This window comes from Vipera berus (genome assembly GCF_964194415.1).
Source record: "Vipera berus genome assembly, chromosome: 1".
Lineage (NCBI taxonomy): Eukaryota > Metazoa > Chordata > Lepidosauria > Squamata > Viperidae > Vipera > Vipera berus.
In genome coordinates, this window is record NC_138202.1 from 51,611,111 (window position 1) to 51,631,123 (window position 20,013).

At 42.2% G+C, this 20,013-nt stretch overlaps 1 protein-coding gene across 1 annotated transcript; it reads left to right on the forward strand.

Annotated features, from left to right (window-relative positions):
• Positions 1-629: 629 nt before the first annotated feature.
• On the forward strand, positions 630-17,399 carry ANGEL1 (angel homolog 1). Its single transcript, XM_081333687.1, has 10 exons — positions 630-764; positions 2,958-3,566; positions 4,878-5,098; positions 7,423-7,492; positions 7,840-8,273; positions 9,177-9,303; positions 9,731-9,841; positions 11,217-11,286; positions 12,584-12,747; positions 13,687-17,399. The coding sequence occupies exons 1-10, from the start codon at positions 701-703 to the stop codon at positions 13,845-13,847; spliced, it is 2,031 nt and encodes a 676-aa protein (XP_081189813.1). The 5' UTR covers positions 630-700; the 3' UTR covers positions 13,848-17,399.
• Positions 17,400-20,013: the final 2,614 nt, after the last annotated feature.

The following is a 20,013-nucleotide window of genomic DNA, read 5'->3' on the forward strand; positions in this document are numbered from 1 at the left end:
AAACCAGGGATCTTCAAACTTGGCCCTTTTATGACTTGTGGACTTCAACTCCCAGAATTCCTCAGCCAGGCACGCTGGCTGAGGAATTCTGGGAGTTGAAGTCCACAAGTCATAAAAGGGCCAAGTTTGAAGACTCCTGCATTAAACTTTGGGAAGCCCACCCATCTCGTTTTCCCTTCAATCAACTCAACGAGGAGGGAGGGGCGGCATGCGGAGTTGACATTCTCTCTCTCCCCCTCCCCCACCGCCGCCTCCGCTGTTTATCGCCCGCGGGACAGTCCTGCGAGGTCGGGTAGCCCCGCGGCTCCCTTTTAAAATCCGGATCTCTCCGCTCTTCCGCCAAACTGACAACTCCTCCTGCCGGCGGCGCTACGGTTACCCAGCAAGGGCCGAATCGGGGACTTAACGAAGGCCCGCGTAGAAAGGGGTGCGGTTTTGGGGTTTGGCTCTTTTTTTTTTTGTCCCGCGTGGTTCTCGTTGCAAGTCGGTGGAATCGAGGGGAAGGAGGCAGGCGGGCGGGCGGGCGGGGCTGCGCAAATTTCCACTCGGCTTGGCTCCCAAGCCCGGAGAGAAAGCGCAGAGCCGCCGCCGCTGCCGCCGCACCCTCGTCGACCTCCGAGAGATTGGGCGAGGCGGAGCCAGCCTTCCGCGTGGCTGGCTAGCGGCCGGGAGGGAGGGAAAGGAGGAGCGGGCTGGCGGGATGATCGGGACGGTCCTCTGTTACGTCCTGCTGCCCCTGTCGCGGCTCCTGCAGGCTTTCCAAGGTAACCGCCTCCCCACTTCGGACTCGCCCCCCCCCCCGCTCGGGCGAAGCAGGCCGGCCGTCGCTCCCCTCTCGGGGCGGGATGGGACAGAGCGTCCAATCAGGCGAAGGGCATGGCTGCTGGGCTGCCGCCGCCCCGCCGAGGCTTCTCGCTCGCTCGCGTGCCAGGCCCCGGCCTTGGCCGGGCAGCTGGCCCAACGGCGACAGGGCGCCCGGGAGGAGTCTCCCGCTTGCGCCGCTTGTCTCCGCCCAGCGCTGGGAGCCGGGCTTTTCATTGGGCCTTCCCGCCCCCGCCCCCTCCCCGTCCCGTCTTCTGGCGTGCCGGCGAAGTTTCTCCTCTCGGGAGGATCAAAACAGCCCGAGTGAGGCGGCCGTGAGGTTGCTCGTAACTCAGATCAAACACTGAAACGGCTCCTGGGAGTTACAGTGTGTTTTAAAATCTGTAAGAAAAGGCAAATGGTTGGAACAAGAGGAGGATGGGTGTGTGTGTGTGAAAAATAAGAAAGAAAGAAAGAAAGAAAGAAAGAAAGAAAGAAAGAAAGAAAGAAAGAAAGAAAGAAAGAAAGAAAGAAAGAAAGAAAGAAAGAAAGAAAGAAAGAAAGAAAGAAAGAAAGCAGGCAGGCAGGCGGGATCGGAGGACGGAAACAAGTTGATAACTTGGCTTGTTTTGCTAATGATTGACTTTTACCTGAGACTTTCCTTGCATCGTTTCCTTGCAGTCTTACGAGGTAGATCAGTTTTTATTTTCCCTGCTGTTCCAATTGGAAGGGAGAGGGTGTAAGAGCAGGCGTTGCCAACGTTTTTTATTTCACAAGTATTCAATTCGGTTAGGGTTGTCTTGGACTGCATGTGTCGCGTTTCAATTTCTTTTTGTGGCCCTGTTGTGAGATGTAGAAATGGCCCCTTGGTTTTAAAGTTACTTTCTAATAATCAGGATGGTTTTGAGACTGCACTATATCAAATTTCAGACCCTCCATCCTAAATAACATGCTTAAAACTTTTTGTGTATAACTTCATTCTGTTTCATTTCTTCTAATCTTGTTTACAAAGTAAAATCTTAATTTTACTTAAGTTTGGTCTTTGTTTCTACAGTGCTTATTCACCTGGTCAACTAATTTTTGAAATTAATGTCAGTTAATTTGCTTTTATTTGAATCAGGAATAGAAAAGTTAGGTTAGGTTTGTCAGTAAGCACCTCTTGTTTACTGTCCGATTTCAAATTCAGCTAAATCATAAAATGTTGATATTGCTGAACCCAAATATTCAAAGTCCTATGTGAGACTTACATAATGCACAGTTGTTATAGATCCTGGTTCCCTATTTTGATTCCAAAAGCAACATCATATTCACCGACACATTTCTTTGTGCTTTCCAGAATTCCTGCCCTACTCAATCTTCATTGTTTTGTGGATTCTGTTGTTTTTTTTTAAAAACCTGGATGAGAAGGATAACACTACTCTCAGACATAACCTATCTTTTCTAAAATGTCTCTGGACTCCATATAGATTCCAGATACTTCTTTTAAAAACTAATAATAAATATCATCTTGTATGAAATGAAATGATGAGTGAATGCAATCCAGGGCTTTGCTTGCCTTCCTGTAATGGGTATTTGGCCCTTGCCACCAGTCAACCACTTTGTGAATGTACCCACAATGGACTCTCAAAATCTGAATCTTCCTCACTCTCCCAGAGAGATTGGAAATCCCTGATTTAGAAAAGGGTGATTTGTTGGTGTTTATGAATGGGACGCGGTGGCTCAGTGGGTTAGGACGCTGAGCATGTCGATCAGAAGATCGGCAGTTTGGCGGGTCGAATCCTGAGTGCCGCGTAGCAGAGTGAACGCCTGTTACTCGTCCCAGCTTCTGCCAACCTAGCAGTTCGAAAGCACGTAGAAATGCAAGTAGAAAAATAGGGACCACTACGGTGGGAAGGTAACAGCGTTCCGTGCGCCTTTGGCGTCTAGTCATGCCGGTCACATGACCACGAAGACGTCCTCGGACAAGCGCTGGCTCTTTGGCTTTGAAACGGAGATGAGCACCGGCCCCTAGAGTCGGAAACGACTAGCACGCATGCGCGGGGGAACCTTTACCTTAACCTTTACCTTTATGAATTGTTAAAGGCATTATTGCAGTTAATTTTACTATGCTTAAGCGAGTTGTTTCTAAAGTGAACATATGTCCATATTTTTGACAGATGCTTTCTTTACCTGTCGAAAGAACGCGCTTCTGCCAAAGAGCACATCTATAGACGGCCTTTCTGGTCCAATTGGTGGGAAGCCAAGCTTGGAGGAGAAGAAAGCCCTGCTGCAGCAGTGGCTGGAGAAGGGGGCTGGGGGAGGTTGCACTAATGAGAGGGCTTCGGAACGGGACAAAGTATCAGCCATTTCGGCTGTGGAGTGGCAAGAAGGCCCAAAGCTACTGATGACGAGCTTAAGCAACTTGATTGTCTCACCACAGTCTGATGACCAAGAGGAGGAAGAGGAACAGCAGCAGCCACTGCTGCAAGAGGTCCCGACTGAGGGATCTTCTGGGCTACAGGAATTTGTAGAACCGACCTTGGCAAGCTCACATACACAGGAAAAAGAGGATGTGGAAGTCAATGCTCCATGGGCAGCAGTACGGACAGAGGGTGATCTTCCAGATGAGGATGCTGCTTTGTCCACAGAAGTATGGATTGAAGATCCTGCTGTGCTAGCCTGGAGTCCTGCCCAGGAGAATGATGTGATATCAGCTGAGGCAGTAATGTGGCCTTTTGCAGATGCAGGTCAATTTCAGCCACTCCCCCTAGACATACCTTATCATGGTAAGTACCAATGCATTTCACTGTGTGACTTTGACTTTACTGGATAAGAGCAGAGTTGCTATTACAATGTGACTTGATGTGTTAATATTAGTTACGTTAGATATTGTGGGAATACCTCAGTCTTACCTTGCTTTGAATTCCTTCAAGATATCTGCTGAATCTTCTAAATTCCTTTGATGGTTAGAGATATTACACACTGTGAGCAGTAACAAGGACAAAAATATGTAAAATAACTAGCAAAAACATGCAAATAGTACATACTAATTTAATCCACTGCATTACTTATGTTCAAGAAGAATACCCAGTTACAATCTATAGACAGGAACTTTTCAAATACTTGCTTTCAGACTGGAATGGCAAAAATAACATTTTGGGGGAATACATTCACCATAGTAGTAGAATCCAGTTCAGAGAGGTATCCAGAGGCTAGTTTGGTATTTCTGAATATATTGCCCAAATGCTCACTTCTGAATATTTTTAATTTTGGAATAAAAGCTGGTAGTCTGTCATGCTAAAAATGTTTGTGAAGTATAACGCATTTGTTTGCAGAGTGCTGTGGTGTTACTAAAGGAAAACTCTCATTCTCTGGAAGAATCAGAATTACTCAGTTGTACAGTAAAATTTATTTAGGTTAAATACAGAGGTAGCCTTAATGTTACATCTAGTTTTGCTCTTTTGGTCAAATTATAAGTGGTGTTACATCAGAATACTGTAGTGCATTTAACTTTAAAAAAAGCTTTTTAAATGAAATAATTTTAAGAGACTGACACTGTTGTCTTGAAAAATGGAAGTTGATACCTCTCCCCTCTAGTTTTCTGTAGGTCACAGCACATGAGCTACGGCATCATGTGTAGCTTTCCAAATGTATCATAAAAATGCATTATGCAGACTAATTATGGCTAGAACAAACCAAAGAATATAGCCATAAATTAATTCAACGAAAAGTGTTAGCTGTAATTTTATTTATTTATGAATGGATTTTATCAGTGTTCTGCCCCTTCTCCCATCTTCTTAACAACAACTCTGGATGGCCAACAAAATTGTAGTCCTTATCATGCATTCAGGTGATATTCTAACTCAAACCAAGTCGGAGGCACATGAGTTGCTCAGGATGAAAAGTCAAAGGATGCATTTGTATTAAACCAGCTTTTATGACTTAGTAATTTACTGTGAAGCACAGGCTTAGATTCTAGTTAAAGTTAATCCTCTCTCCAGTTGCTTTTTGCTCTCGAGGACAACAGGGTGTCAGCCACAAACAGACATTTCCAGCATAGATCCAAACAGTGTCTTGCACTTTTTGCTTTTGCACAGAGATTTTGTGGAGAGACTGGGAAGATCTGTCTTCCTGCAACCCAGAACTGAACCCAGAGAGTGGGTCTCTGTTTGAATTCAGAGTAATGTCTTACAACATTCTGGCTCAGGACCTGATTGAGCAGTGCCCTCATCTTTACATGCATTGCCATCCGGATACGCTAAACTGGAGCTATCGTCTTGCAAATCTCTTACAGGAGATCCAGCACTGGGATCCTGATGTGAGTATAACTTGGCGGCTTTGTTGTATTTGAGTATACAAGTAGTCCTCAGATTATAAAAAAAAATGCAACGCTCTCTACATGGGGCTGCCCTTGAGGACCACTCGGAGGCTTCAGCTGGTGCAGAATGCGGCCGCGCGAGTTGTGATGGAGGTTTCCCGATACTCCCATGTAACACCTCTACTCCGCGAGCTGCATTGGCTTCCGGTTGCCCTCCGGATGAGATTCAAGGTGCTGGTGATGACCTATAAAGCCCTAAATGGCTTGGGTCCGGGATATCTGAGGGAACACCTGCTGCCGGCATCAAGTTCCCTTCGTCCAGTGCGCTCCCACAGGAAGGGTCTTCTCAGGGTGCCACCGGTAAGAGATTGCCGGCGGGTAACACCCAGGGATAGGGCCTTCTCAGTGGGGGCGCCCACTGGAACCAGCTGCCAGTGGAGCTGAGGACTGCCCCCGACCTCCGTTCATTCCGCCGGGGCCTGAAGACCTGGCTCTTCGAGCTCTCTGGCCCAGGCTGAGGATTAATTTTATTTTAACTGGGGTTTTATTTATGCAGGGACAAATATAATTTTTTTAAAATTTGTTTTTAACTTTTGTATCTTGGTTTTTTAATCACCCTGTAAACCGCCCTGAGTCCTTCGGGAAAGGGCGGTATATAAATGTAATAAAATAAATAAATAAAATAAATAACAGCAATTGGAATCAGGACTGCTGTCACAGTGATGCGATCACAAAGCATGATGTCACATGAATCATTACTTAGCAGTAACAATCCCAGCAATGCCAGTTGCTGTTGTAATCCCAAGACACACAGCTCATTAAGCAGGAGGTACAGGAGTCCTAGGGAAGGAGTGCATGGGTGCCACAGGGAGATTGGGTAGGCCATAGGATACATGGTGCAGGCTATGACAAGTGCAAGAAGGCTGGAGGAGATGGATGGTGTAGCCCAGTGGGAGGCAAGATGGCCAGGGGATGGATGGTGTGGCAAGTAGCAAGTGCAGGAAGGCTGGGATGGTGCAGCAGGACACAAATGGAGGAAGGCCAGTGGATGGAGGATGCAGCACAGCGGAAATATAGGAATGCTGGTAGGACTTACTAGAGTGACTTGTAACATTCCTTGCAGGCTTCCCCATTGACTTTACTTGTGGGAAGCTGGGAAGCTGGCAGAGATGGTCACAGGACACTGCAACTATCATAAGTGCAAGCTGTTTGCCAAATGCCCATATTGTGATGACGTGACCACAGGGACACTATCATGACTGGAACTTGGAGGACCACCTACTCGGCGCTGCCTCAACTTTGAACAGTCAAAGAATGAGTGTCGGGATGTGAGGGCTACCTGCATTTACATTGCCACTAAGAGGAAGCAAAGGAAATGCAAGGCCCATTATGCCTTGCATTATAATAAAGCTTCAGAACATTCCTCACTCAAAGTCTGTGGTTCACCTGTCTTTAAGCCTATCTTTTCTGAATAATTAGGAATCAATTTTTGAGGGGGAGAGAACTATTTAGCCTTTTAGCTAATACCATTCTGTCAGTCTTATCAATACATAGAAAACACAATTTGATAAACTAATTCTACTATATTGTAAAGCTACAATAACAGAATCATGAAAGTCTGAAAGTAAAATTCTCCCACTGTCATCTTTACAGCTCAATAACTTGAGGGTCCCTTCTAAGCTTCTTGCTCCATCCGCTATGCACCTCTGGGCTGGGCTGTGTATTATCTGACTGTTCCTTAGCGCCTCTTCACCACACCTCCCAAGTTCTTTCCCACCTACCATTACATAAATATACAATTCCGTACAATTACGAAATTTGCTAGGTAGGTGGCCCTCCTTTAACAATCACTTGTTTAGCTACCATTCAAATTTGTGACAGTGCTGAACGAGTGGTACTTATGACTGGTACCACCTTGAAGTTCTAGCCATCCCTGCTATTGTGTGATTGCCATTTGTGACCTCTTTGCTGGCTTCTGACATACAGAGTCAATGGGGAAACTTATAATAAGTTGCAAATGGTGACCGCATGATGTCTTTACTTAAAGTCAGTGTGGGATTTGCTTAACAACAGCAACCAGAAAGGCTAGGATTTCCACTACTAAATGGTGTAGTCAAGTGGCCTTACAACCTCATCGCTTTCCGGCAACTCCAGTCCCAATTCTCATAGTTAACCAAGGACTATCTGTATTTTTCCTTTCATGGCAAATGTAATTAAGGGAGGATAATAAATTTGGGAGAAGTGAAATGTAGGTAGTGTAAAATAATTTATTTGTTCTGCCTTAGAAAGGTATGACATAACTTATTATAGATATTTTCTTCTAGATTCTCTGTCTCCAAGAAGTTCAAGAGAATCATTATTGGGAGCAGTTGGAGCCAACGCTGATGATGATGGGTAAAACTTCCTTCTGATAGTGAGCTTAGTTCAAGAATATGCTTCTTGATGCTCCAACCAGGATCAGTAAAAATGCCTCTTGGTGTTTAACAGCCACGGATGTTTTGGGATGATTGGCTTTACTTTTGATAGTCAACATGGTTTGGGGGAACTTGGAGCTTTATGGATGCTTTTGAAGCTCTAGTGCATATCAGGTTTTGGAAGGGAGGGTGTACTGAGCTTTGTTTTGCTTCTCCTTTTCCATGCATTACCTTCTGAATTGAGTTGATCCAAGATGAGCAGTGCCTTCTTCATCTCAAAAAGATCAAAGAGGCATATGTAACAAGAAGCTTTTGTCATTTGGCTAGGCTTTACCTGTATCTACAAGCGGCGGACAGGAAGAAAGACAGATGGTTGTGCAATCTGTTACAAGCAGAATAAATTCCAACTGATCAGTGCTAGCCCTGTCGAATACTTCCGGCCTGGTTTGGATATCCTCAGCAGGGACAATGTGGGCCTGGTGTTACTACTACAGCCCTTATTAACAGAAAACCTGGGAGAGAAGGCAATCGGCCCTTTGTGCGTGGCAAACACTCATGTATTGTATAGTCCCCGTCGGGGAGACATCAAACTGGCCCAGATGTCTCTGCTCTTGGCAGAGATTGACAAAACTGCAAAACTGGCTGATGGCAGTTACTGCCCCATCATCTTATGTGGGGACCTGAACTCTGTGCCTGACTCACCACTATATAAGTTCATCCGGAATGGCCAGTTGTACTATCATGGAATGCCAGCCTGGAAGGTAAGGAAAAGAAAGATATCAGATAGTCTTGGTTTAGCTCTTAAATAGTTTTATGGTTTCCAGCACCCCCTGAGAATCTTGCTTTTCTCTCCAACACAGCACTTTTTCAGGCTTAGTTCATTTATTTAAACTGACCTGGTTACTATAGAGGCCATCTGTAAAAATGTTGTGGCAGAAAGTGCTATTTTCAAGTAATAGCCAGCCAGATGGTTAAATATTGGGATGCTGCCGTGGCAGAAATTGACTATGCAGCCTCCCTCCCCCATTTCTCAGTCCTCTTATGCCTACCAAGTCACTGCTGGGAAGTGTGGTACAAGTGCAGTTCCTCTCTGCAGGGTAAATGAGAGAAATCTGTTGCTGGAGAGAACTTATGGCTGTGATTTGACATGTGTTCCTCATGGCTGAAAGGTTGCCTTTTACAAAATTATAAGCAATTAAAATAGAACATATACATACTTCTTGCATCCTACTACACTGCTACATGAGCAGAAAGCAGGAAGATTTGAACTCTCAGAATGTCTTGCTCAGCTAGATTTCCAAAGTCTTTATTTAAGAAAACTCTAGTTTGGGGTAGGGTGAGGAGTTCTTTCTCCGTAGTAGACACTAATTTGCTTGTTAGTGCAAATGCATCCCTAGTATTCTTGCATTTATATTGTAGATCAGTGTATCTCAACCTTGGCAACTTTAAGATGTATGGATTTCAACCCTCAGAATTTCCCACTCAGCCTGGAAGTTGAAATCCACACAATTACAGTATGGTTGACAAACACTATTTTAGATTAGGGTTCTGGCTTTCTGATTTTCATGTGGTTGTTCTAGAGTTTTGGAACTTTGGATTATTTTCCTCAAAACACTTGGTGGGTATTTTGTGTTCTGTTCTTTCTTCTTTTTCTCCCTACAAAGGTGTCTGGACAGGAGGAATTCTGTCAGAACCCACACCAACGGAAATTGCTGTTTCCTCTGTGGCCTGGCTGCCTGGGTATAACAGATGACTGCCAGTATATCACTCTTTGTCAAAGCAAGAAGTCAGGTGAATCTCATGGTAAAATTGAAGTCGTAGGTCTTGTGCTTTTCAGTAATGTGTGTTCAGGAAGGGACATCTTCTTTTCAGTGCGAGTCCTCAGAATGACAGGCTTTTCACTCTCTGAGGTTCCTCGTTTTGTTTAAAGAATTTACCTACAGGCGCACTCGCTCAATGGCAGTTGTAAATTCATCAAGTTAAACGGGATCTGTGGTTATGTGGGAATGAACAATCAATGACTTTCCAGGGTTGTACAGTGGTTCATTTTTGTTTGTTTATGAGTTCTTAGTATTTAAAATTGTATCTGCATGGATGCATGGAGACGTGCAGCTTCATTTTAACAACTGTCAGCTGGAAATTAGAATGCAAATAACAAGTTTGAACACTGTAACCATTCTAATTTTTTTTTCCTTTTGGGTCTGCTTTTCGTCTGCAGACAGACTTAAATACAGTCGTGACTTCCTGCTTCAGTTCCATTACTGTGATGTTGCCTGTGAGCGACCTGCAGACTTGATCCTGTTAGAAGGTGTGACAGATGCTGTGCCAGGTACCCAAGATTCTTCCCTGATTTTACCTCTTGTCAGCAACAATATACCTCACTGCAGAAAATGTTCAACGTTTATTTAACAAGATGCTGCAGAAGGGTTTGTAAGTGTGGTTAAAGCAGCCTTTCCCAACATGGTGCTGGAAGTATTGAATTTTTATACTCCATAATTCCTGGGCATTATTGCCTATACTTGGTGGTATTAATAGTATGAGAATCCATATTGGGAGAGTCCTGGTAGGGAAGAACATCCTGCATGGTCTTGCTTGATTTTCATAGCAATCAGAAGAGCATCAGTGAATTCTGCAGTCTGTGCGGAGCTTTGGAATAATTCATTGAGGTAATAAACTGACCTTTCATGTTTTATGATTAAACCTGTGGTCATGCCCTATGAAGCTGAAGCTGGAAAGAAATTACTGTATATAAAGGAATCAGAATGCTGTTCACCGATGACATAAGTTTCTGAAAACTGAACACCGCAGGATCAAAACTGAACACCACAGGATCTGAATGGAGAGACTGGCAGAGTTTTAAAATGTGCTGGATCTGGCCAGGGACTATGGGGAGAAAAAAAATCTCCCATTGCATCCACATGGGAAAAAGAGTTTGGCATTGGGCTGGAATGCTGCTGACTCTTCCATTCTAAGCATTCTTGATCACGTGACTTAGTGTGCTGCCTGCCCTATGTGTCTCAGTGCCCATAGACACAACATAAGAAGGGGGCAGAAAAGCACACCCAGAGAGGATGAATAGGCACCTCCCCTGACTAGATCTTTACAGACGCAAACATGCAGGCAACATGTATGCATGCAACTTGATTAATACCTGGGGGCAAAGTGCAAGTTGTGCACACATGCACCTCTCACAGATGCAACATGCTACTTCACTACACAGAAGAAAATGTAGTCACCTTCTGTGGCTGCACCTAATAGTTGGGAAGAATTCCTGAAGCCATCACTGTTTGCCTGCAACACTGTTTGGCTTCAGAACATTGTTAGTTCTGAATCATATCTATTACTTTAAAAATGCTAGTGTTATTTCTTTCTTGGGCCTTAATTTTTGTTTTCTGTTTCATGTCTGCACAAATGTTGTTAGAATGCAGCCATGACAAGAGTCAAAGTAGGCAAACCCATTTTTAACTTGACAAGTGTTGGTGCTTGAATTTATTCAGAAAGTTGTGGAAGTTATTCCAGGCTGTTGTGTAAAAAGATGGCAGTTTGCATAGAATATTGAAACTAAACTCTTGCGTCTTGGCCTTTGGTGTATTTTGCTGTAGGACGTTGGGGGCAGCTGGTTTTGTTATGCCTGTTGGAGTCAAATATTGCAAACTGGGTGGTGTGCTTGATCGAGTGTTTTGCTTTTGTTTTGTGCATTGCAGACCGTCCTGCATATTGGCCTAAAGACCTCACTGTAGAGAACAACTCTGATCCAGAACTGGTTTGTTCAAGGTAAATCTGAGTTGGGTATGCTGAGTTGGGATTTTGAGAGTTCAAGCACACCTGGGACTATCAGATGGGGGGAGGCTGCAATAAAAGATTAAAGAATGCTTGAGATTAAGGCAGACATTTTGTCAAGAGTCTGTGATGATATAACCAGAGGAAGGCTAAGAAAGTGAAGGATCTCTTGATTACATGACTCAGAATATATTGAAACTACAGGTAGTCCTCGACTTACGACCACAATCGAGCCCAGAATTTATGTTGCTAAGTGAGAAATTGGTTAGGGGAGTTTTGTCCCATTTTACTACTTTTCTTGCCACCTTTGTTAAATGAATCACTGCAGTTATTGGTGACACAGTTGTTAAGTGAATCTGGCTTCCCCATTGACTTTGCTTGTCAGAAGGTCACCAAAGGTGATCATGTGACCCCGGGACACTGCAACTGTCATAAATGTGAGTCAGTTGTCACGCACCAAATGTAAATCATGGGACCATGGGGATGCTGCAGCGGTCGTTAAGTGTGAAAAGTGGCCACAAGTAATATTTTTCAATGATGTTGTAACTTCAGTCACTAAACGAACTGTTGAAAGTCGGGGATTACCTGTATAATGAGATTTTCTAGAACGAGGTACTGCTTTCTGTTGCTTTTGAATGTGATATTAATAAGGTTCCAGATAATTTTTTAGTTGGAGGGTGGTTATAAATATTCTCAGATTTCCTTTTGACATTTGTTATTTTTTGAACAGTTAGCAACATTTGGCATTATGGCTAATCCTAAAGAAAGTGCCCTTCATTTTCAGAGCACTTTCCATCACAATCTAATCCTGGGGCAAAGTTCACAGAGTTGCTTTGGTTGATAATGCCATATCAGAGTCCTTTCTCAGTATGCTCTCCTGGAACAGTCTGCAACTTTGCATTTGTGGATGGAAATGCTGCAGTATATTATATTTGTCCTTTGCATGATTTCTTAGACTGTAATTAGCCTGAAAACAACATGAGCATTCAGCAGCAGTTAAAAGAAGCTGCTGGAAATGGGGATGTTGCCTGAACATCATTGACAATTTCTTCTCAAAAAGCTTCAAGCGATTTTGTTGGGAGTGCAGAAAGAGAGAAAAGATAGACCTCCTCTTTTACATAAGCTGTGTCCCAAATAATCATCAGTTCTTGGCATACAGCTTTTGAATAAATTTCTGAAGCATATTAATGAATGCTATCTTAAGTTTGCTTTTCTTGCTTCCACTCCTATTGTTAAATGGCATCTGCCCCCCCCTTCTGTTTTGGGGGTGGAATTTCTTTCCTGGTCATAGGTATCCAGGCAGTATTCACCATAGCCTCAACCTGACCTCAGCTTACAACCACTTCCTGCCTGAGAGAGGTTGCCAAGAGATTACAACCATGCCAATGGGAGTGGGAGCCACTGTGGATTATATATTTTACTCAGCCATGCCAATCGAGAATGACCAGGAAGAATGTGAGTAGGCATGTTTCTTCCAGCAGGCATAGGTACTTTCTGATCATCTTTGTTGATTTGTCAGATTTCTACAGTGGACCATTAAATGTATCCGTTTATACAGAGACAAGTTCTGTAATTCCAGCTTTAAAACAATGGTTCTGATTATGTATCTTTTCTGCTTCTTGTGGCTTTTCTTTAATGATTGTCAGAAGTGTATAGTGTTGTGTGTGTGTGTGTTCAAAATTATCTGAACATCTATTTGTGCATTGGAGCTTTCTCTTGTTTTCCTTCTCTCTTGGGTTCTCTTTCCTCAAATCCATAAAGTCTATTTAAAACATGAAGAATTTACCGGTCCAAATGCTGTGAGGTGAAGTGAGAGAAGTTCACGAGGAAAAGGAAATTGTCCAGTTCTGTGAACAGAAACTGATTTTCCTACAGAAATGGATATTTGTTCCATGTCAAAGGCTAATCCCTGCCTTTCTTTAGTTTATCCTGGGAAGAAATGTTGATGATTATTTCTGAGCAATGAGTTGCTCATTCTTCCATTCATTTGAGGTCTAACCTGATGAGTGAATTGAAAACAAAGTTTAAATTTAGCAGCACAGAAGCCAAGAAATTGACATATATCTACAGGACGACTGCAAACAGATTCTTATTGTGTAACTTCCCTCATTTGTTTCACTGCTCACATTTTTCTGAATGCTTAAAATGAGTTATATGGACATTTGAGAACAGCCACTGACACCTGATCACGTCAAATTTAAACATAAACATAGCAAAGGTTATCAAGAGCCTGGTGAATATCTGGACTTAGAAATGTATCTGTTGTAAATATTTCTTACATTGCTGTGGCTGTTGTTTGTGTATCGATCTGCATTGCTTTTATCTTCTGATAGCTCGATTCCAACTTTACTTTGTGGGGCCCTGTTCACATTTCTCATTCTGTTTTTTATTTAGATCGTAGGATGTACCAAGATGGAGCCCTAAAGCTGCTTGGCCGCCTCTCCCTTCTCTCTGAAGACATCCTTTGGTCAGCAAATGGCTTGCCAAATCCTTTCTGTTCATCTGATCATCTTTGTCTGCTGGCCAGTTTTGGGCTAGAGATTTCTGACTTCTAATCTTCAGGACTCTTGGCCTGAATGAGAAAATCATGCCACTGAAGTTTGCATCAGCGAACGAAAAGAAAAAAAGGATCTTCCCCACCCTCCCCCCTTCCCTATTTTTGAGATGTCCTTGTTCTTTTCTCCCTTTTTTCAAGAGGAAATAATGATTTGGTTTACTCTAGAATTCTGTAATCTTAGTCTAAGCTTCACTGCCATTTTATGTCTGGCTACTGTACCATCTTTAAGGGCCTCCTGCCATCCAAGTGGCAGCCTTGTCTATTTGTTCTCTGGTTTGAAAGTATGCTCACACACCATTAGCAGGGCGTGTCGCGGAGCACAACAAAAGTCTGAACGGAGTCTTCATGTGGGCTACACACACACACACACACACACATACACACACACACACACACACACAAATACTTGCTTTGTGCTGCAGGCAGCAAGAAATCTCTATACTGTTATTATTGCACTCAAACCAGTGATGGTTGGTGGAGTGATTTTAACTTTTTGAGAGCTGGTGAGCTGTTGCTTCTGATGATCCTGTTTCCACAGGTAAATGCTTGTTGATTGGCGTGTCCCTCTTGTCTGTTTGGTAATGGAATTAATTCAGCTGGCGTCCCCTGACTACACAGAATTTTTTCCGTAAAGATTTTCCTACCAATTTAATTTGTTTCCATGTCAACAAAGCTTCTTGAAAACTCTTTTAAGATTAAAAATTAATTTCATTCACTGCTCTGAGAACATTGCATTTTCTTGTCAGGTTCTTCAAGATGCTTTTTATACATTGATTCACTACTTTGGGACGTTTTTTGCTGTCTCTGCTGACAACTAGAGTTGCAAATGAGGACTGCCAAAACTGATAGAAAATGACAGATGCTTTTTTTTTAAAGGAAGTCATGTTGTTGGGAACTAGAAGTGGGCCTGACAGTTGCTGCTCAGGTGATTCAGAGTAAGGTTAGTCTGTACATAACCCCCATTCTCAATATATAGAAAATTTATTACAGCTATGTGCAGGCTGCGTGCAATGTTGTATTGGACAAAATGCCTTGGGAGCTTTCAGTATTTTAATTATTTTCTTCAATTTGAAAGAAAAATAAATATTTTTTTCTAATTTCAAAAAAGTTGTAAATTTAGTCGGTTGGGTCTGGAAAAAGAGTAAACTGAAGCACCTTTGTGTGAGGCTTCAGTAACGCCCTCTGGTGGGTGTTGCAGGTTACGCTTAGAATGTGTTGCTCGACAAAGATGCTAGAAAAAATGAACACTGGGCCTTAGGAGCTGACTACAATATAATAATGCCTAATTTTTAGATTCTTTCTTACAGGAGCAGAAAGAAAGAAAATTAGGCTCTACAGATACATTTCTGAGTAATTATAAAAAGTTTTTCAGTTGCAAAAAGTATTCATTCTATTTCTTACTAAGATTCTTAGCTGGATTTTGTTGATTTGTGTGCTGTTCTGCTGGTTGATTTGAAAAATTTTAGGTTAGAATTCCAGATCTGTAATTATTTGCATGTAGTCTCAAGCTACGGGAGGTAAGGTTAAACCTTATTGCACAACTACTTCAGGTACCATGTTTTTCACCTAGTTATATAATTGGAGGGTCCTGATGATCTTTACAAGCTCTTGATAAGTATATAGGTATATAAATATAAGTAGCTTATGAGCCACATGCAATTTCAAAATTGCATCAAAATGCATATTATGGTAAGAGAGAAGGAACGTTTCTTAGTTTTAAGGGGAAAAAAAGTCAGGTAAACTTGCTTTAATAAAAATAACTGCCTGCCAAATTTGGTTGAAAATCCTAACTCCATTCCCTCTGCTCTCTGTGGCATATGCTTTCAAGCCTTAGGTGGAACTTCTTTTTGCAAAATGTTTTTGTACTAATAATGTTTTGTACTAATACTTGAGAGTCAAAGAGATTTACTCTGCAGTCTTGTACAGGTAGTCCTCGAGTTACGAATGTAATGGAGCCTGCCCATTTCATTCATAACTTGAGGATTTGTAGCAGTGTATGGCATACCTTGAAGGCCCTCACTCCCTGCTTTCGCCCATGCATTCGCTAACCGGATGCGCAGGTCGTTAAGCGCACATGAGGTATCTCAGGGTGGGGAAAGCCATGGGGGGCGTGGCCCTAGGGATGGAACAGGCCACTTGCTTCAGACCACCCAATGCCTCCCCCAACCTGAGGTACCTCATTCTCACCACAATTGCTTCCCACCCCCCCATCCTGCCACGCCAGGTTCACTTACCTTGCAAAGATCTAGCAAGCTGTCTCCTCTCCAGCCTCTCTGCCGCACAAGATCACGGCACTGAGAAGCTTCCAGTTTTGGCACCGAAAGTGTGCAAGCTGAGTGGACACTTTGAGGCAGCGTGACTTCAGCCGTGAGATTACAGCATTGAGATGCTTTCAGTCTCCGTGTGTCACTCCCAGCCTCTGTTTTCGGCGGCAAAGGCCTTTCCTCAAGGCCTTTGCTGCCGAAAACAAAGGCCGGGAGTGGCACACTTGTGAATCCAGAGCTCCACTTCATTCCCTCCATTTGCAAAGCCTTTTGCTGCAGATCTTGTCCAGGCCTCCGTTTGCAGAGAACATAGGTGTACTGTAAGATCATGCAACATCAATAGTGTGAAATCTCAAGTGATCTTGCGGTACTTTAGGCCTCTATTCTCTGTTAACGCACCAGAGGCTTGAAGCAGTGAAATAGATTAAGAAATGAAGGCTCTCTAGATCTTCACAAGGTGATTATCCATAGGCCTAGTGCCTATTGAGACCCGGTGGGGGGGGGGAGGGAATAGGCAGGGTGAATGTTGCAGTGCCTCTGCAGTCGTTTGTAAGGATGAACGACTGGCATGGTGCTGCAAGATTTGTAATTTTGGGACTTGTTTGTAAACACTAGGGGGCGCTTATCGCGTAACTTTGAACATTCGCTAAGGGAACATTCGTAACTCGGGGATTACCTGTACTTACTACTTGTGAATAAACCCCATTGTACTCCAGATAACTTCTGAGTAAATGCATACAGGACTGTATTCTTAAGGATCCAAATAAGAGAGATCTGCAGGAGTGGCGGCTTTCATCAACATGATAAAAGCAGCCACACACTGTAACCCCTGCCCCTTTTGTAGATGCACATATCACAACATAAATATAAAAAGGGAGGAGTTTGTGTTACAATGACATAAAAACGTTTATTAATTTGTCCTCCCTTGATGCCCCCATCTCCTGCAGACAGGCCTAGGCAAATCTCTTTGTTGCCAAGAAAATTACTTGGACTGTCCACCTTGTCATTGAAAGCAACTGTTTGTCTTTGGGTGATAAGGACCCACTTTAAAGTAACATTTAGAGGCACATTCATATGTATATATATCACTTTGCTTCTTCTCAAGACAGTTCATTAGGTTTTATTTTTTCCCCTCAAGGTATTTTTTACCAATATTTCTATTCCCACTAACAAATGCTGTATTTATTTTATCTTGCATGCTCACTGTATGGTAAACAGATAGATTACATAATTGGTTTCATTTGATGGATTATATATTTGAAAAAAAATAAATTTTAATTAGTTCAGAGACTTTTCAGATTGCTTTTGTAGCCCAACTATCAGCAAAATTTCTCTCCTGTTGAGGCTTTCTGAAAGTAGCCTCTAATCTCTTCTTAAGTAACATTTAGTTTAGGTCATACAGTACATATGAGATCTACTACTGTTCTAAAGCAGCATTACATGCATGATACTAGTTTGTACACAAGACATAAAACAATGAGCAGGAGCCTGTGATGTTACAGGAACCGTGTCACTTTAAATGAATGTGGAAAATTTAGATCATATTTAGGCTTTTGTTTTAATTTCATTAACTTGTTTTAAGACCTAATTTCTTTTAAGATTTTTTTAAAATAAGTGTTGGTCACTTGAAAAAAAACGGTCTGGATGGGGGAAAGGTTTTATGAAAATAGTGTGAAGAACTATGAAAACATCTTGGATATAATAATGGAAGGGTCATAAGCTGACAAATCTCAGTTGTCAGTATATTTCAGTATATTGCAGTTCTCAGTATATTTCAGTTGATACAGTAATCCATCAAACGTATCTCTTCATGAATTCTGTAGTAATCCTGAGTATAACTGCCATTCTCAGTGCTTAAGATCGCCATTTACAGCATGCTAGAAAGCTAACAGGATATACACCAGCTCTTTACTGGAATTATTCCGTCTTGGAATATTGTTAAGAGCATTTTTCTGCTTAAAAACAACCCACTGCAGTTTTAACAGTACAGAATAATCATTATAGAAATTGATGGTTTCAATATTACAGATACTGTACGTATTGTCCCTGAACAGGCCATTCCTGGAAGTCTGCTGTAACAATGTACCCAAACACTCTACTTTTTACTTAGGGAGAAGAAGTCTTAATTATTAATGACAACATCAATAAACAATTGTTTTATGACACAAGATTTAAAAATATGCAGAAACAAACCTTTAATTCTGAACAAGAATCAGGATAAAGAATACAAAATTGAAAGGTAACAAAAACTAAATCTATGCAGGTTCAGTATCAGTGATATAAGAACACAGAACCAGGAGGTGGGGGTAGTTCACAAAAGATACACAAACATGATCATACAGAAACAAAACTGTACTTTGCCGTTATGACAACAGACCTGAAAACAAAATAAACTGCTAAAATGTGGTAAATACTGATTGTCTTAAAAGCAATGCCCTCATTTCCCTTGGAACCATCTGACAAAGTTAGAGGATCTCTACACTACAAGCAATCAGAATTGTTTGAGGCAGGTGGCTAGCACATCATGCCAAGAGAGTGGTTTGTGGGTAATAAGACATCTGTTGCTGAGATCATGCTTCTTTCAGATTTCCCCAAGGAGCCTAGCTAAGCTCAATTTCTGGCCAATTAACAGGATAGGTCCAGCAGTCTGTGACAAAAGAACTGCACTGCAACTTCCTTGCACACATTTTTAAGATAAAATATCTTTGTGCAGATAGCCCTAAAGCTAACTTGATTTAATGCAAGGCAGGCATGAACTGTGTTCTAGGGACCTCTTCAGCGACTAGAGGTTTCTTACTAAGAAATCAGTAATGGCACACATAATTGCAAATGTTCATTTCTGTTGCATTGACCAGCCTCTGAGAACTGCTGGATTGTTAAAAGCAGCTCCCCCATTACAAGAATATGCACATATCAACATGTATGCAAAAACTGCTTTCAAGAGGGGGTGGTGGAAACAGGGCTTTAAGCTGACATAGAATTAGTGAGTGATCACATTAGACTTTATCATATTTATTAATTTGTGATATAAAAGTAACAGCCAGGCTAATTGTAGGCTGAAGAACAAGGACACTAATGCTTTGTACATTATCCAGTGTATAAACATTGACAATGAATATCACAACACAGAGACGTGTAAGTCACAAGATTTGGAAGTGCAGAACTTCAGCTAAGGCTTTCAGCAAATATTGTTATGTGATCATAAAACAGATCTAATACTGACAGGTATTGTGCAAACTAATTTAAATACGATATGCTGGGTCTTGATAGCAGCAGTTATGCATAAATTAAAAATTCCAGTGCACATGAAAACACTATAGTAACATCATTCTGCTGTAGCATTTCCCATAAACTGTTCTATATGTTTTAGTTCTGCCCTGCTGCAGCATACATGACCTCTCCCTTTCCATTCAGCCCTTAGGGAGGTTTTCAATTCTTCTCAAGTCTCAGTCCCACCTCAGGATTGCATTTTTTTTTCTTATAACACTGTACAGTTGTTTTCATCACTTCCACAACTGATGATTCCAAATACAGATGTTCCACAAATTATTACCACAATTGTGACTGGTACTTCCACTGCTAACTGTGGTGGCCATTACATGAATTATGCCTGGTTTTATGCCCTTTTTTGCTATGGTCATTAAGTGTGCCACACTTCAATTAAGCAGATCTGGCTTCCCACAATGACTATTCTTGTCAGAAGCTGGCTGGGAAGGTCACAAATGATGATCATGTGATACTGCTACTGTTGTAAATACACACCAGTTGCCAAGCACCAGAAGTTTGAACACGTGATCATGGAGCCCTATGACATCATGGAAGGATTGGTCATGTCACTTTTTTCAGCGACTTTGAAGGTTGCAAAGTGAATGGTCATAAATTAAGGACTACCTGTAAGCA

Excerpts from the sequence above, each read along its gene's own strand:
- ANGEL1 (XM_081333687.1), top strand. The coding sequence starts at position 701 with ATGATCGGGACGGTCCTCTGTTACGTCCTGCTGCCCCTGTCGCGGCTC. Across the intron at positions 5,099-7,422 it reads TCCAGCACTGGGATCCTGAT|ATTCTCTGTCTCCAAGAAGT; the intron begins GTGAGTATAACT and ends ATTTTCTTCTAG. Across the intron at positions 11,287-12,583 it reads CCAGAACTGGTTTGTTCAAG|GTATCCAGGCAGTATTCACC; the intron begins GTAAATCTGAGT and ends TCCTGGTCATAG.